The 17675-nt window shown below is 60.4% G+C and overlaps 1 protein-coding gene across 2 annotated transcripts in view; it reads left to right on the top strand.

Annotated features, from left to right (window-relative positions):
• Nucleotides 1–16947, top strand: part of DAAM1 (dishevelled associated activator of morphogenesis 1) — a 64882-nt gene extending 47935 nt beyond the window's left edge. Inside the window, exons 14-26 of one of the 2 annotated variants that reach the window (XM_029078950.2) lie at nt 196–510; nt 689–796; nt 3386–3415; nt 4396–4502; nt 7503–7587; nt 8355–8461; nt 9192–9280; nt 10039–10207; nt 11030–11137; nt 12644–12704; nt 13911–14042; nt 15599–15769; nt 16428–16947. In XM_029078950.2, coding sequence (XP_028934783.1) covers nt 196–510; nt 689–796; nt 3386–3415; nt 4396–4502; nt 7503–7587; nt 8355–8461; nt 9192–9280; nt 10039–10207; nt 11030–11137; nt 12644–12704; nt 13911–14042; nt 15599–15769; nt 16428–16637 — 1692 coding nt within the window. In that variant the 3' untranslated portion in view covers nt 16638–16947. The remainder of the gene's footprint in view (nt 1–195; nt 511–688; nt 797–3385; nt 3416–4395; nt 4503–7502; nt 7588–8354; nt 8462–9191; nt 9281–10038; nt 10208–11029; nt 11138–12643; nt 12705–13910; nt 14043–15598; nt 15770–16427) is intronic. The other variant, XM_029078951.2, reaches the window with a different exon arrangement.
• The last annotated feature ends 728 nt before the right edge of the window (nt 16948–17675 follow it).

The raw sequence follows: 17675 nt of genomic DNA, 5'->3' as shown, positions 1-17675 counted from the left end.
ACCGCGTCCAGCCCGCTATACCCGTGCCCACCCCAGCGCTTAGTAGAGTGCCTGGCACATAGTGAGCGCTTAACAGGTACCCCAATCATTAGTATGAGTCGCTCAGCGCTCCCCGGGCAGCGGGCCCCTCACTCTGCCCGCCACGGACCTTCCCCGAGCACCCCTGACCAGTTGGTCCCGTCGCTGTCGTTTCAGAGGGCGGTGTGTGCGCCCGTGCCGGGAGGGCCCCCGCCGCCCCCACCGGGAGCGCCGGGAAGCCCCCTTCCCTGCCAGGCCCCGGGATCCCTGCTGCCTCCGCCGCCGCCTCTGCCGCCGCCTGCCCCCGGGGACTTCCTTCCTCCCCCGCCGCCACCTCCCCTGCCCCCCGGAGGCCCACCCCCACCCCCGGGCCCGCCCCCTCTGGGGATCACCCCGCCGCCGGGTGCCCCCCTGGGCCCTGCCCTCAAGAAGAAAAACATCCCGCAGCCCACCAACGCCCTCAAGTCCTTCAACTGGTGTAAGCTGGCTGAGGTGAGCGCCTGCCCGGGCCCGGCCCCCTGGGGTCCCGCTATGACGGCGCTGGGGGGAGGGGGACCGGAAGGCGCCCGTGGAGGTGGCACCGGCGGGCGCCGCCCCACAGACGCCACCGGCAGCTGGGTCTCCCCGGCGACACTCCACACGGGCCGTCGGGCCTCTTCACCGTTCGCAGAACAAGCTGGAAGGGACCGTGTGGGCCGACATCGACGACGCCAGGGTCTTTACCATTCTAGATCTGGAGGACCTGGAGAGGACCTTCTCGGCCTACCAAAAGCAGCAGGTAACCGTCCTCGGCCGGTGGGCGGCGGGCCGCGGGGCCCCCGCTCAGGGGTCGGGGCCGGCCGTAACGGTGATTTCCAAGGAGAACGCTTTCATTCCACCCCAGCCGAGGGTGAGCGCGGGCGCTGCCCCGCTTTCGGTAACAGTACGCCTAGCCGAGAGTCGACGAAGACCATCCATCCATCCATCCAGTCGTATTTATTGAGCGCTTACTATGTGCAGAGCGCCGTACTAAGCGCTTGGAATGTCAGAGCAGAGTTGTGTCTCAGTTCGCAGACGCCTCCGGCCGGCGGGGCAGTGAAATGGTGTGCCGCTGGGTGAGGGAGAATCCTTGGCACGCTCTCGCACTGGGGGGGTCTCTGGAGATGCAATCAGGGGTCCCTTCCGGCCCCTTACCCCAGATGAGCACTTCTGGGGCGCCGAGGTGCTGCCGAGTTGCGGGCCACCCGCCCAGCAAGAGCTTCTGGGCTCGGGGGGAGACGAGGGGAAAGACTCCCCCGTCCCCTGCCGGTGGGATGCGCGCCGGAGTTGATGGTGCAGGAGTGGGGAGAATTTGCCGGCCACCCGCACGGTAAAACGGCCCAGCTGCCCCACTGGGGGCTCCTGGCCACTTCCCACCATTTCCGTAAATGGCCAGACCAGGCTGGGCTTTCAGCAACGATTGGACCGTGGCGTGGAGCCGGCCGAGCCTCTCGAGGCAGCCGGAAAACGGGATTTGAGAGAGGTGGGGTGGAGAGCGGCCTCGGGAAGGGAGCGCCCAGCCTGGGTGCCGAGAATCTGGGCGACCGAGACGCGGGGCTGTAGAGCCAGCCAAGAGGCAGCCCGTTGTGGGGGCCAACACGGTGTGGCCTGGTTCCGGGAAGGATGGTCCGGTGTGAGGGGGAGTGGCCCGGCCTAACAGGGAGTGGGCTGGTACCGGCGGAGGACGGCCTGCTGCTGGGCCAACGGCCTCGTATGGGGGCCGACGAAGGGCAGGGGGAGAGCCTCCACTGGGGGCTAGCCTGGAGGTGCCATCACGGTTGGACGCAGCGGTCGCGGCCCGGCCAGCGGGCCGTGGGTGGACCGGAGTTGGAAGATTCCCGACGCCTTCTCGCTTTGCCTCTCCACACGGAGGAGGTGGAGGGGGCGGTGGCCACAGGTGCGAGGCGCTGCCCATTGGGATTTGGGACTCCATATCGCTCTTCTGGGATTTGTTGAGCACTTACGCTGTGCCGGCCACTCGGGCAAATATGTGTCGTGTCGGACACGGCCCCGACCCACGCGTGGGGCTCGCGGTCTGAGAGGGAGGGAGAGCCGGGCTCTGATTCCCCTTTACGGAAGAGGTCACTGAGGCCCAGAGAGGTAGAGTGTGTTGCCCAAGGTCGCACGTAGCGGGCCAGAGGCCCGGCAAGAGATTGCCGGGGCCATGCTCTTTCCACTAGGCTACACCGCCTTTCCTGGCAGGACCCCCCCCCCCCCATCCAGTGACACCTTGAAGGCATCAACTGTGCCGTGCAAGTCACGGGCCCGAGAGCAGTGGGGCATTTTGACCACTGAAGCTCCATCCCCTAAGGCATTTTGGCCTGGAGGAAGGAGCACAGGAATAGGAGGAAGAGGACCTGATTCCTAATCGCGGCTCTGCAACTTGCCTGCTCTGTGACCCGGGGCAAGTCACATAATTTCGTTGGGCCTCAGTTTCTTCATCTGTTCTCTCTTTCCCCCTTAAACTCTGAGCCTCGTGTGGGACAGGGACCGTGTCTGACCTGATTGTTTTGTATCCACCCTAGAGCTTAGTACTGTGCTGGCCACATCATAAGCGCCTAACAGATATTACTACTACTACTACTAATAATAATCCCTTCCATTGTCCCCAATAAGTGCAGCGAAAACTGTAGCCTTTTCAGTAGTTGCCAATCCTGCGCTCGCCCTCTTCCTCCTCCGCTCTCTCCCTCTCCTCCCCCTCGCCAGTGATTTCTGTAGTCCAAACCCGATCCCTTGTCTCCTTTCCTTCCATCCGCCCGGTTCCCTTCTCGTGGGGCAAGGAGAGTGGTGGCTTTTTCTGGGACCGGGATGATGTGTGTGGGGGGCGATCCTCCGGGGCCTTGGGAACTAGAGGCCGATGAGGAGGCAAAGGTCGGGTAGAGCGCTTTCCACCGCCGATTGGATTCCGAGCTCTCGCTCCGACCGGATGAACAGGAAGCAGCCGGGGGCGGGCAGGGGCGTCCGTGACGTCCTGTCCCTCCCCAAGAGGGGGTATCAGAGGGGTGAGGGTGACAAAGAGCATGTTTCTCCCCTCCTCGTGCCCACCCCCCTCCTTGCCTGCGTCCACAGGAGGGACTGCCGGGAACTGCCCGTGCTCCCTTCTGCCCTGCCTGCCTGCCTGCCTGCCTGTCGGTCTGTCTGTCCGTCCGTGCCCTGCACTCTCGCACGTGGCACATCTGCCTCAGGGCTCCGGCCCGCCCGTCGGCCCTGTCCGTGGCCCCGGGCCGCCCTCCGGGTCCGACCGCAACCCGATCCCCCCCGGCGGCTCGGACCTTGGGTCGCCTCGGCGGCCGCCGCGACTGAGCTGCATGTTTCTTCTTGCCTTTCCATGCTTCTGCTCTGGCTGTAGGAGTTCTTTGGGAACAGTGGCTCCAAGCAGGTAAGCGAGCCAGCGGTGCCGTCCGGCTCTTTCCTCGTGACCTGGCCACCACCCTGGGCTGGGCAGACTTCCCACCTCAGGTCCCCGGTGCCACTTGGGACCGAGGGCTCGCACTTCGAGTCCTCGGTGCGCCCGGGACCGGAGAGTTCCCGCACTGGGCTTTTTAGCTGGAACAAGATTCTTCCCATTCTCTGGAAGCCTGGAAGTCTCTGCCCCCCGGCCATCTCCCGGTGCCCCCACGACATCTGGAAATCAATCGGTGGTGTTGGCTGAACACCGCTGGATGCCCATCAGCGTAGCCTAGTGGGAAGCAGCATGCGCTTGGTGACTTCTCTGGAAAGGCCGTTGAATTTCTCAAGTGTTCAGTACAGCGCACCGCATCCCTTGGGCACTCGGCAATTGCCGGTTTCGCGCTTCGAGTGCTTAGTACAGCGCCCTGCGTCACGTGAGCAGTCAGTACGTACGCCCAGTGCTCTGACCGTCCCACCGTGTCCCGGCCAGAAGTGGCCTCAGCTGGCACGGGAGGTGACTCGGGAAGGCCCGTTGTTAGACTTCGTGAGCGTGGTAGGTAAAGACCGCCCGGCTGTGACTAGGCCCAGCTTGCGGCTCTCGGGCCAGACGAGGCGAGGTCCGAACCCGACGGGCCCCGACGGAGGTGAGCCGCTCTCCCCGTCCTCGGGCTAAGACTGAGTGGGCTACTGACTGGGCGCCCCGCCGTGTGCGGCGCGCCGAACCGAGCGTTGCGCCGAGCCCGGGGGAGGTGGGCAACTCGGCCCCCGCCCACCGCGAGCTCACCCCCGTCCACCTGCAGTGGCCGACGTGCACACTCCTGAGCGGTGATATCCTGGTGTGAACTCATCCCTAACGTTTGGTTTTTCAGTCAGCTTCTCGGGACTCCTACCGAAGCCCCTTAGGACCCACGCGCGTCAACCAAAAGGCGTGTGGCTGTGTCCGGTGACGTCCTTCTTTCCCTCCTGCAGAAAGAAGCAGATGCCATTGACGACACCCTGAGCGGCAGACACAAGGTCAGAGAGCTATCCGTGATCGACGGCCGGAGAGCCCAGAACTGCAATATTCTTCTGTCCAGGTAAAGATGAGGATGACAGCAGGTACCGGGGGTGTGGCCGAGCCTGGAACTGTGGGGTCAGAGTGAGAAGCGCCCAGTGGTTCCGTCGCCGGAAAACCCGTCTCCTTCGGGAGCGTTTTGGGCCGAATTCCCCTTTGCGATAAAGCGGTGCTGCCCGGGTGTTGCTTGCCGTCACCAACGCCCTAGGCGATAGCACCGATGTTCCAGCGCCAGAAACACAGACGGGGACGGGTGGGGCGGCGGCCGAGTTTCGTGTGTGTGGGCGGCTTCTGACCCACCGCCCGTGACGGGTGATGGTGCCGCAGGAGGCCGAGCTGCGCGGGTTATGAGAGGGCTGGCGTCCTCGGGAAGGTCACTGGGATGCTGCTGCTCTTGCTGGCTTCGCGTGCCCCCTGCCTTCTCTTGTCTTCTCATTCTCTCTGTCGGCTGGGCTTTTGGAATACCGAGGCCGAAGCCATCTTTAGTGGTTCATTCGTGCGGCCACCGGCGTAGGGGGAATTGGAATTGTGCTGGGGGTCCGGTCTCCCTGAGGTTGGGGGAGTTGGACGCAGAACCCTCCTGGGACTCTTCCCAGGCGGAGGGGAGGCTTGGTGCAGCCAGGAGGAAAGCCGTCTAGGAGACGCAGAGAGGTTTTATAGTTGCCAAGTGACCCCTCAGGCTAATTTTGTTTCCTGCCCCGGTTTGCAGATGGATGTGAAGCTACATTCCACTGAGCATTTCTGGGTGTTTACTAAACACTCACTATGTTCTAAGAGATGGGACTCTTCCAAGTGCTTACCCCAGTGCTTAGTGAATGAATGCCTTCAGCGACAGGAGAGTGCGAGCAGCAGTGCCGGTGACTCCGAGCACCAGAGGGAACCTGCCTGTTGGTCGCCACGGTGGTCAGGCAGACGAGGTCCTGGGGTTGATGCCATTTCCTCCCGAGTTGGACGGTCGGCCCGAGAGCAGTTGCTCCGTTCATCGTCCTCGCCCCCGCCAGAAAGCGAGAACTTTTTACGGAGTCCTAAGTAACCTCAAGGAGTTTTTGATAGGGAAAAAATGGGAAGGCTCTGTGGTTGCATGCTGCTGCTCGCTTCTCCAGATTCCGCCTCTCTGCAGAGAGAGCAGACCCCGGGCGGTGCTCCGTCCTGGGCGGTTCGGGCAGACGGGTCCAGCAGGCTGTACTTGATCCTCGTCGGTTCTGGCGAACTGGTCGGGCAGGCGGTTCTTGGTCCCGGGCGGTTCTAGAGGACTGCTGTGGCGGGCGGTGCTCGGTCATGTGGTTCATTTTCCTCTCCCGTGGGCCTGGCCTCTGCTCACCAACCCACTGGCTGGTGGAGGGCGGTACGGGAGGGATGGGGGCAGAGGTGCGGGGGGGGGGATGAAGGGCGTGGAGAGTGGGAGACGGGGAACAAGTCATTTTTCTCAAAGAGCCGTTCATGGTTCAAACTTAACCCGAGGTATCTCTGTAGAAACTGAACTTGCCATCCAAGAACCAAATCTCTGGTTTGGTCCACGCGTGCTTCTCTGAAACCCTCACACTGTGTGTGTCTCTCTAAACAAACAGAAGAAGTTTTGTATCCCATGTGGGGAACTCATGAAATCCAAATACGATACTTGAGGAAATGTTCTCCCTCCCTGATTTTTTCTTCTTCTTCTTACCTTTTAAAGGCAAACAGAATTACTCTCTGTAGCCCCAGAGTTACACAGTTTCGCAGCCAACACAATATAATAAGGGCACAGAACTATTCCATTTGGTCTTCTAAGGCTAGGCTTTCTACTCTTCTAGATGCTTCCTCATGCAGTGGATCCTCTCACGAGTAGGTTAGACCTGGCCCCCAAATGACCCAGTTTCCAGGTGGTCTCTCCCTCCTTCCGGAGTACAGTTGCATTTCTCCGGGTCACATGTCTGCCGGGGCGGGATTCTGAGCTGTTAGCCGCGGTCGTGTTGTTTACGGTTGGGCTTTGCCTCAGGGCCTTTAGTGCTCATAGCATCGCTGCGGTACCTGGGCAGAGAGAAGTGGCAAAGCCTTGAGTCTGTTTTGATCAAAGTGCTTTTTTTTTCCCCTCCGGTAATGTTTCACTCATGCTGACTTGGCCAGAGGGCAGTACTTTGGTTTTGGGAGATAAGGGGAGGAGGGGTTTCGGCTGCGTCGTGGCGCTCGGGCTGACAAGGCGGTGTTTTCTGGACAGTCAAGTCAAGGAAGAGGGGCAAGCTGGGGGAGGTGCTTCCCTTAGCGCCCCACTGGTCTGTTACCAGCTGCCCTGGGGTAATAAATATCCTTTAGGGTTGGCCGGGAGGGATAAGGCTTTTGTCCATTTCCCGTGGGTGACTTGGCGTTCTGCCCAGGCATGGAATGAGAGAGGCCGGAGGGAAAGCAGTCGACCGACCCGGATTTGTGCCCGGCCGAGGGGAGGGCCCGACTACCGGCCGGCTCGTGGGGGAGGGCCTTGGATGAACAACTTGGAGCGGAAACATCTATCTCTGGAAGAAGCTCCCTCTCCACCTTGCAGGCCGCTTGGAACTCCGTGCATTCCATTAGTTCTGCTTAAGCGTGCGTTCCCGTTCTACGGCCAAGATAGGATATGCAGTGGAAGAAGTCAGGGGCGGTCCTCCTGCAGCATGAGTCCGTTCTGGCACAATGCGACTGACGCGTAGACCTTGGCCTCCAACTAGCTCAACTGGACCATACTGGATTTTGGGTCTCTGGGGGATTTTGCAACTTTTCAATATTTCATATGGTAAAATAGCAGAGAGTGGCAAGGGCATTAAAGCATTCTGCTGGCGGTAGACAAAGCAGTTTTATCGGCACGTATATCGAACTGGGAGAGGGAGCCCAGAGAGGTTATGATGGAGTGCGGGGGGGAAGGAATTCTGGGCGGATGTGGGCTGTGGGAAGGAGTTTCTAGGGGAAGAGGGTCAGGCAGGGGAAGCAGCAGAGCCGGTAGGAGCCTGACCGCATTCATCCTCCGGATAGGTTTCAGATCGGTTTCCTCATCGGCCCCGTCCTCTCTTTCCAGGCTGAAGCTCTCCAACGACGAAATCAAGCGCGCCATCTTAACAATGGACGAGCAGGAAGACCTTCCGAAAGATATGCTGGAGCAGGTAATGATAATAATAATAATAATGTTGGTATTTGTTAAGCGCTTACTATGTGCAGAGCACTCTTGTAAGCGCTGGGGTAGATACAGGGTCATCAGATTGTCCCACGTGCGGCTCACATTTTTTGATCCCCATTTTTACAGATGAGGTAACTGAGGCCCAGAACAGGTGAGCAGCGGGGCGGAGTTTCAGACCGGCCAGGGAAGGGGAAAGGAGGAAGTTAGGAAACCTACATTGGCAGTCCGGGCCCTATGATGGGGGTCCAGGTGCCGGGGGGACTTGTGGACGGGAAGGAAGCAGGATCCACCCTAGGTGGTCGAGTCCGTGGGGTTGGGGCTTCCCAGCACGATCAGCTCAACCGTTAGGGACCCGGAGATGGAAGGCCATCGCCCGGGCTCCGGCGGGTACTGGCTTTTGCCGTGTCCGAATGACAGCTGTAAAACATTGCGACACGTGTCAGTCACCTACCAAACACCGAGCGCTGGACTAAACGATGGGGCGGATACAAGATCGTCAGGTCGGACAGAGGCCCCGTCCCGTACGGGGCTCACGGTCTGAGAGAGAGGGAGAACAGGATCTGATCCCCGTTTGACAGAGGAGGAGATGGAGGCCCAGAGTGTTGACGTGACTTACCTGAGGTCGTATCACAGCGGGCCTGGGGTAGAGCTGGGATCAGAACTCCCGGCCCCAGGCTCTCACCGTAGAGCACGCTGCCTCCCAGGTTCTGGCTTGTTGGAAACCGTCAACGGGAATGTTCGTGTTTCCGGCAGCTCCTGAAATTCGTCCCGGAAAAGAGCGACATCGACCTGCTGGAGGAGCACAAGCACGAGCTCGACCGGATGGCCAGGGCAGACCGCTTCCTGTTCGAGATGAGCCGGTACGGTCCGGGGGACTGGGGACGGACGCTTCCCGTTCGAGGTGGGCTGGGACCTGGGGGCCGGAGGGGCCCCTCTTCCCGTGCGAGATCGGAAGGGCAAGGGACGGGGCTGAACGGTTCCTCTTCGAGATGGGTCGGTTCAGGTCGGGGGAAGGAAGATCTTGAGAGGGCCACCGGTGTCACTTACCCACTTGTACGGTCCGCTCCCTTGCCCTTTAACTCCTCTACCCGCCTATCATCTGGTGGGCGACTGTGAGGAAAATGCCCCTCCGACTCCTTCCAGCTTTCTGGACTCGGACATTTCGTGATCGTGATGATCATTTTTGCCATATCGAATGAGCACTCACTATGTGCCGAGCCCCGTGCCGATCGTCCCCAGTCCCACCCGGGACTCACGCGCGCTCTACGGGAAGTAGAGCAGGGATCTGAGCCCTATTTACGGAGGCCCGGAGAGGTTAAGTGACTTGCCCGAGGGCACACAGCAGGCCGGGAACGGTGCTGGTACTAGAACCACTGCCTCCCCAGCCTCCACCCCACCCTCCCACCTCCAGCCGCCCCGCTGCCCCCCCCCGCGGTGTCCCCCGCCTGAGCCCTGTCCGCTCACTGGGAGTGTGAGGTAAGGATGTGGTGACATTTTAGACCTGGAAAGGGTGGTAAAGTAAGCGGGGATGCAGTCAACCAAGCACCGATGTTTCCTGAATGCTCACACGTTGTGCCCGTTGCCCTGCAGAATCAATCACTATCAGCAGAGGCTGCAGTCACTGTACTTCAAAAAGAAGTTTGCGGAGCGCGTGGCCGAGGTGAAACCTAAAGTGGAAGGTAAAGACCTGAAATTTGTCGGGCGTTTCGATGTCCCCGATCGCTTTCACACTCCTTGTCTCAGTTTGGTGCCGAGGCAGCCCTGGGGGCCCCATTCACTAGCGTGGACTGAGAGCCTGCCGTGCGCAGAGCACTGTACTGAGCACTTGGGAGAAGGCTGGATAGAGTCAGCAAGCACAGACCTCGCCCTAAAAGAGCTTACGGTCTACTCTCGGCGGACCACGGCGCTAAGCGCATAGGAGAGGGCGACAGAGGTGACAGCCGTGATCCCTGCCCTCGAGGAGCTTGCAGTCTGCTGTGTGCTGAGCGCTGTACTGAGCGTGCGGGACCCGACCCCTACCCGAAGAGCTTGTAGTTGAGTAGAGGAGGCAGACTCTGCGATGGGCTTCAGATGGAAGGGAAGGAACGGAGTAAAAAGCAGTGGAAATGAGTGGTCCGGCAGGTGTGAGTACCCAGGTGCTGAGTGGCCCGGGAGGGCCCAAGTGGCTGCTGGGGAATATGAGGTGGGGAGATTGGAGAGGCGAGAATTATTGTCCCCATTTGACGGATGAGCAAACTGAGGCCCGGAGAGGTGAAGTGAGTTGGCTGCCCCGCCATCACCCCACCGCGGCCCAGGGGCGGCGCCACAACTTGAACCCGCCTCTTCACCTCCCTCCTCCCCTGTCTGAGGACCTGGGGGGACGGCGCCCGGCCTGCCTGCCCTGCCTGCCAGTTTGCCCATCCGCCCACCCCTCACGCCCGCCTTGTGCCCCCTGCAGCGATCCGCACCGGCTCCGCCGAGGTGTTCAAGAGCCGTGCCCTGCGGCAGCTGCTGGAGGTGGTGCTGGCCATCGGCAACTACATGAACAAGGGCCAGAGGGGTAACGCGTTCGGCTTCAAAATCTCCAGCCTGAACAAGATCGCCGACACGAAGTCCAGTATCGACAAGTGAGCCCTGGGCCTCTCTCCGGCCTCTATCCGGCCTCCCGTGGAGGCGGCCGGCTGATCGCCAGGACCCCAGCCGCCCCCCCCCGACCCCGTGGGCTGACTTTCTCCATGAAAGCGGAGGTGGCGGGAGGGGCTGGTCGGCCCTGGGAACCGAAGGAGCCATTTTCTGCGTCGGTCAAACCGTGCAGCTGATCACCGGGCCAGTCAGTGGGTCGCGTGCCCTTGGCCTCGCCCCGGTCTACTTCCGTACCGATTTCGCCCCTCGTTCGGTTGGTCGGAACCAGAAGGACAAGTGGCACGGCACAGAGGGGGGGACCAGAGGGAGGCCAGGGCCAGAGCAACAGAAATCCAGGGAAGACCAAACAGATGTGCAGTTGAATAGGCAAATGGGCTTAGGTGCTGGGATGCTAGAGGTTTGCGCTGAGAGAGGCAGCTGGACTCGGAGGGGGACTTTGAGTGGGAGGAATCAATCTGGGAAGGCCCCCTCGGGGCAGCGGGATTTCAGGGGGGCGGGGCCGTATCCCTGAGACTGGGAGCTGCATGCGGGGAGCAGGGTCAGCCGGCGGGCAGCGGCTCCCTGGGTGCCACCCCCCCCGGGGAGCGGGGAGGGGCCGGGTGGCACCGTTCCCACTTGGATCCAGGGTCTCACGTGGTCTCCGCCACACGGTCCCAGTCCCGGGAGGCAGGAAGCTGCCAAACGTGGGGACGCCGGCAGACCGAATTGGACCGCGGCGATGAGTGGACAACTGGGTTTCCAGCGGGGGGCCAGATTGTACTGTCAAGGCAGTTGATTCCATGCCCTCTCTGTCCCCGTGACCCCAGGAACATCACCCTCTTGCACTATCTCATCACCATCGTGGAAAAGAAGTACCCCCGAGTCCTCGAACTCAATGAGGAACTGCGGGACATCGCTCAGGCTGCCAAAGTCAAGTGAGTTCTGAAACGAGGCGGTGGGCGGGACCTCCCAGGGCCGATTTCTCCCCTGTCTCAGCTCTCCGTCTGGTCGGTCACCCCCGGGCGGGGGCTTACAAGTTCAGCCGGTCCCAAGCGATAGAACTTGCCCCGCTTGAAAACCAGTTCTTAGCAGGAGTTGGGAGCGTCCTTGCAACATCGTCGACGAGATTATCATTTATTTATATTGGTATCTGTCTTGCCCTCTGAACTGGAAGCTCCTTGCGGGCAGGGAACGTTTCTACCAATTCTGCGATTTTGTATTCTCCCAGCACTTAATAGAGCTCTCTCGACACAGTAAATGCTCAGTAAATACCATTGTTTGATGGATTAACAAAAGTTTCAGTGATCAGGTATGAGGGGAGGAGAAGAGTGAGGAAGTGGTAGGAAGGAACCAGTTTTTATAATATTTGTTAATCGCTTACTATGTGCTAGGCACCGTACTAAGTTCCGGGGTAGATTCACGCCAATCAGGTGGGTCACGATCCCAAGTCCCCCGTGGGACTCACGGCCCGAATCCCCATTTTGCAGATGAGGTAACCGAGGCCCAGAGAAGGGAAGTGACTTGCCCAAGGTTACACAGCAGACAGGTGGCGGAGCTGGGCTTAGAATGCAGATCCTCCGACTCCCAGGCCCGTGCTCTATCCTCGAGGCCACCCGGCTTCTCGGTTGATTGGGTCTGGGGAAACTGATCCAGTGAGAGAGATTTCGTTCAGCCACGAATTTAAATTGGAATTGCGCGAGAAGTGCAAATGCTAATCTGGTAAAATTGAGGTAAAAAAATGTTTCTAAGGAAATTAAACAGGCCCAGTATCCACTGAGCACCTACTGGTTACACGGCACCGAACTGAACGCTTGGGAAAGTACTGCAGAGTCGGTAGACGGGATTCCCGCCCTAAAGGAGGGTTCGATCCAGTTAATAAACCAAGCTTATTTCTGGGTGCCTACTCTAGGGATAGTAGGCAGGATCCCCGCCCTCAAGGAGATTACTTTCTAGCTAATCAACCAGAAAGAGCCCGGGCTTGGGAGTCCGAGGTCATGGGTTCGAATCCCGGTTCTGCCACTTGTCAGCTGTGTGACTGTGGGCAAGTCACTTCACTTTTCTGGGCCTCATTTCCCTCATCTGTAAAATGGGGATTAAGACTGTGAGCCCCACGTGGGACAACCTGTATCTCCCCCAGCGCTTAGAACAGTGTTCTGCACCTAGGAAGCGCTTAACAAATACCAACATTATCATCATTATTATTATTATTTACTGGATGCCAACTGTGCGCATAGCACTGTACTCTAAACTCTTAGGGTCCAACCCTCTTAAAGCGAGTAGACGTGATGGAGTTATCACGGTTTTCCATCGGAGTTTTGAAAATGGGCGGTTGCCAGCGGTTCGGCGGGAAATCTGACCGTCGGGTTAAAGTTCGGGGTTTCAGACCAGGGCAGTCGGGGGGACGGGATCTCTCACTAACGTGGTGCTTTTTTTCCCCCCAGCATGACTGAGTTGGACAAAGAGATGAACACCTTGAGAAGCGGCTTGAAGGCGGTGGAAGCTGTGAGTATCCTCCCTTCCCACCGCCGGCCTTCTCCACCGGTCTGGGTTTCGGCCCCACTGCACTCAGTCAGCCAGCGGTATTTATCGCGGGCAGAGCACTGGGTGCCAAGCACTCGTACCGAGCGTTTGGGAGCGTAGACACTACGCGGAGCTCTCTGAAGACTGACCTGAGAGCTGGGACGGAGGGAGGGACAGACGGGTGGACAGACAACGTAGGCCCTCGCCTCTGAGGCTTTCCGTGTTTTCATTCAGTCTTGTTTATTGAGCGCGTACTGGGTATGGAGCACTAACTATACTAAGCACGTGGGAGGGTGACGCTAAACAGCTACGTTCCCTGCCCTCACTGAGCGGAGGTTCTGGGCAGCTGCCAGCTCTCGAGCACTGGTTAGAGGTGGTAGGGAGGGATGCCGAGGCCAGATACCTTCTGGCGCCCGGCTCCTTCCTGGGCAACCCCCGCCCCGCCCCCGATCCGGGAGCAAAATTGACTGAGTGCCTACTGCCCTTCATTCACTCTATAGTATTTATTGAACACCTACTGTGTGCAGAGCACCTCACTAAGCACTGGGAGAGTGCAGTGTAACAGTAAATAGACGTATTCCCGGCCCACGACGAGCTTACCGACCGCTCTCCCTGTTCTCCGGGGGCTTCCCGTCTAGGCACGACCTCCTGGGGGTCAGAGACCCTATGTCCCGGAGGCCCGGGGGTCAGAACCATCCCCATCCCCGTAGCGTTCCCCACCCGCCGACGCCCGTTTCCGGGGCCGCGGGGAGGGCCTGTGCTCGGGGAGACCTCTGGGGAGGCGCTTGCGGAGGGCTCTCGGGACCCGGAGCGTTGTTCGTTTTAACGGAGGAGAAGGATTGATCGAAGGCCCACTCGTTCTGCTTCACGGTACTAGATGCTCAGAACGGAATAACCAAGTTATTTGTCCCTGCCCCAGAGGAGCTTCCGGTCGAAAGCGGGGAGACAGAAACATATGTACAGCTAGAGGGGCCGAATCGACCGATCGGGCAGACATTTGCACGGGAGCGCCGTAGGGTTTTGGACTGGAGGGGGCTGAAGAGGTGGTGAGGCTCGGGGCTGGACGTGGTGGAAGGGGTGAGATCTTGTGGGCGTGAGGAGAGAGGGGGAAGGAGTTGCAGGAGGAGTGCTCGACGGGAGTGGTCCCCGTGCTGTCGGCTGATGAGCTCCGTTTTCCCTCCCCGCTAGGAGCTGGAGTACCAGAAATCCCTGCTGGCCCAGCCCGGGGATAAGTTCGTGTCCGTGGTCAGTCAGTTCATCACGGTGGCCAGCTTCAGCTTCTCCGACATCGAGGACCTGCTCGCCGAGGCTAAAGAACTGGTAAACTCTCCTGCCTGGCCCTGCCGCCCAGACCCCCCTCGAAGGCTCCCTCTCTGCACACCCCCTGCCCCCGTCCCTCCTCATCTCCCTTCTCACTCCCCCAGAGAATCGCCGGACGGAGGTCTGGGGGGGGTTGGGAGGCAATAGCCGCAGCTCCCACCGCTGTGGCGTTCACCCTCCCACCCTTCCACCCGTCCCGCGCCAGCGGGCGCCTTTAGCAGCCCAGCGTTCTCTCCGCCGGGACCCTCGAGGTGTTCCCCGGAGCGCTGGGCACGGGCCCTGATGGTGCTGGTCGGGGGGCACGGGCCCCGGAGATGCTGATCCTGGGGTGCTGGGCCCAGGGCCCTGGAGGTTCTGGTCACTGGGCACGAGCCCTGAAGGCGCTGGCTCCGGGATGCCGGGCACGGGCCCAGGAGGCGCTTTTCCATCTGTGAGAGTTCAGCCCCGCAGTGTTTTTCTTCTCTGGTTTCCCTGTTGCTTGGTTCCTGCCCAGACACCCCCCAACAGCCCTCCAACCCCAAAATTCACCCAGGCAGCACACGGAGCCTCGCGTGAAGCGACGCTTCTAGGACACAGACCTTTGGGAGGGTCGGGACGGCCAGTAAATGCACCCAGTTCGGGGTCCGAATCAAAGATTGGGCCTCCTTGGATTACAGTCGGCCGATCGCTAGGATCGATCGAGTGCCTACTGGCTGCAGAGCACTTTACTAAGCGCCTGGGAGAGACCAGTAGAGTTAGCAGACTCGGATCTTGTCCTCGGGGAACTTGCGGCGAAGGAGGGGAAACAGAGGCTGAAATCCATTCCGGGTGGGAAGGAGAGGGGAGAGAAGCACATCCTTACAGGAGTTTGTACTTCAGTCCTGGGATTTGTTGAGCTCCTTGAGTCACGGAAACACTTCCCGATCAGTCACCTCTGTGTTTCAGCCAGCCCCGGGAGGCAGGGAGTGGCCGGGGTTATCATCCCTGCCTTACAGAGTGGGTGTTGGCCTCCCAGAGGGGTCACCCAGCAGGCCAGTGGCGGAGCAGGGACCATTCGTTCAGTCGTGTTTATTGAGCCCTAAGTGTGTGCAGAACACTGAACTAAGCATTCGGGAGAGGACGCTATAACAGTAGAACTGGACTAGAACACGGGGCTCCCGGCGGCATGACCTCGTGGATAGAGCACAGGCCCGGGAGTCAGAAAGGACCCGGGTTCTACTCCTGCCTTAGCCACTCGTCAGCTGCGTGACCCCGGGCGAGACACTTTACTTCTCTGTGCCTCAATCTGCGAAATGGGGATTAAAGCCGTTAACCCTCCCGTGAGACGTGGACAGTGTCCAACCTCGTGACCTGGTATCACCCCGGCGCTTAGAACAGTGCCCGACGCACAGTAAGCGCTCAACAGATAGCATCGTCGTCGTCATCCCAGCCCCGCGCCCGTCCCGCCAGACGAGGCGCCTGGCTCCCAGCCGAGGGCGGGGTCGTCCTGGACCGGTCTGGGGAGTCGGCCGGCCGGGCGGGGACCGGCCATCGTTGGCGGGCAGCGGGGTGAGTCGGTGCCCCCGTGCCCTTTACAGTTCAGGAAGGCCGTGTCGCACTTCGGGGAGGACGCGGGCAAGATGCAGCCGGACGAGTTCTTCGGCATCTTCGACCAGTTCCTGCAGGCGGTGGCCGAGGCCCGGCAGGAGAACGAGAACATGAGGAAGAGGAAGGAGGAGGAGGAGCGTCGGGCCCGCATGGAGGCGCAGGTCAGTGGGGAGCGGCGGAGGGGAGGAGGGGGCGGTCCTGATGCCAGGCGGCGGTCCTAGGGGGTGGGGCCGGGGGCGAATCTGTGTTTTTCCAGCGGACTCTGAGCCCCAGGCGGCTCCCCCGTCCCCCGCCAACACCCCCTCAAAACTCACACATTGAGCTCCCGCTCGAGGGTTTGCCTTCCTCACATTGGACCTCGAGGCTCTCGGCCCTCCCCGTCCTTCACTCCCCATCCCTCTCCGGCGCGCAAACGTCGAGCGGGCTCTCTCCTCCGGAGAGGCCCGAACGGCGGCCGAGATCCAGAACGGACGAGGAGCTGTGTGGCCCGGTGGAGGGAGCGGGAGGTCTGGGAGCTGGAAGACCCGGGTTCGAATCCTAGATCCTCCACTTGCCTGGCGTGCGACCTCAGACGGCTCTCCCAATTCTTTCCGCGTCACGGTTTCCTCATCTGTCAAATTCATTCATTCAGCCGTATTTATTAAACGCTCACCACGTGCAGAGCACTGTATTAAGCGCTTGGGAAAGTACTGGCTCTCAGACCGTAAGCCCCGTGTGGGACAGGGACCGCACCCGATGCGACTGGACCGTGCTCAGCACGGCGCTCGGCCCAGAGGCGTTCCTTAGTAAAGACCGCAGTGATTCTTTCTTCATTTCTAGCTGAAAGAGCAGCGGGAACGGGAGCGCAAAGCCCGAAAGGCCAAGGAGAACGGAGACGAAGGAGGGGAGTTCGACGACCTCGTCTCGGCCCTGCGCTCGGGGGAAGTCTTCGACAAGGACCTTTTGAAACTGAAACGGAACCGCAAGAGGGTCGCCAGCCCGATGACGGACGGCGGCCGGGAGAGGCCGGTCACGAAGCTCAATTTCTAACGTCCTCTGGCCTCCCCTCCCCGGGTGGTTTGCGTAGAGAGTCCGATCGGCGGTCTTTCCGAGTGGCTGGACCCGTCTGTCAACTGCCTTGTACCCCACACTGTGGCGGCCCCCCGCCCCCACCCTCCGCGGGGCCGCCCCCCGGGCGTTGCGAGGGCGTGTGTGTGTGTGTGTGTGTGTGTCGTGCGTATAGATAAGTTGTACATAGAAGTCCAGTCGTTCCGAGACCCCGAAGACAGGTGCGTGAGTGCGAACGTGTGTGACTGTAGAAGTACCTTGTATGTGCCCCAGAAACACATGTGTACGTTCACCTGGAGCGTGGCTTTTTTGTGTGCGTGTGTGTGTGTGTACGTGTGTTCTTTCCCCGAAGGGCAGCGTTTGCAAGCACAACACTGTCGAGGAGGGATAGATGTCAGGGACCCGTTCCCTGAGAGTTCACCAACCACAGCAGCAGGCACACTGAGAAGCGGGTTCTAGTACCCGGATACCGGGTTAGCCGTGGACGTCGTGTACAGCCGGGTCACCGGAGTTGGAAACGGACGTTTGACGTGGTTCTCGGCGGGGTGTGCCCGGGGTGTGTGGGATTACTGACCGGGAGGGCCCGGCGGGAATACCGGGCACACAGTCTGAACTGAGAGAGAGTTAAGTGGAAGCATCTGTCCCTCTCTCTTTTTCTCTCAGTCTCTAACTCTGTCCCCCGCTTCTTCTCTCCCTGCCCCCACACCCTTTTCTCTCCCTCTCAGTTTCCATTCAGAACTTGAACTTCTGTGCCCCGGTGTCCATTCCACTGTGCTCTCTCTAATTCCTACGAATGGTTTCGGGGAACGATTTTATTTCTCTACCGGCGGCGAGGGTCGAGGGGGCTCCTCGCTAGAGCGATACCCGGAGATCTCGACACCCCGTCTTCGAGCCCTGCCCGAGAGCCGGCGGGAGGGACGGACGTCGTGAACTTTGCTATTTCCCCTTCTCTCGTCCGAGGGCCGAGCGGCGCCCTCGGCCGGCGGGAGGCGGAACGCGGGGTCCCGGACCCACGCGAGA

The sequence above is a fragment of the Ornithorhynchus anatinus genome, chromosome 14 (genome assembly GCF_004115215.2).
Source record: "Ornithorhynchus anatinus isolate Pmale09 chromosome 14, mOrnAna1.pri.v4, whole genome shotgun sequence".
NCBI classification, from domain to species: domain Eukaryota; kingdom Metazoa; phylum Chordata; class Mammalia; order Monotremata; family Ornithorhynchidae; genus Ornithorhynchus; species Ornithorhynchus anatinus.
This window is presented reverse-complemented; position numbering and strand designations above follow the sequence as displayed.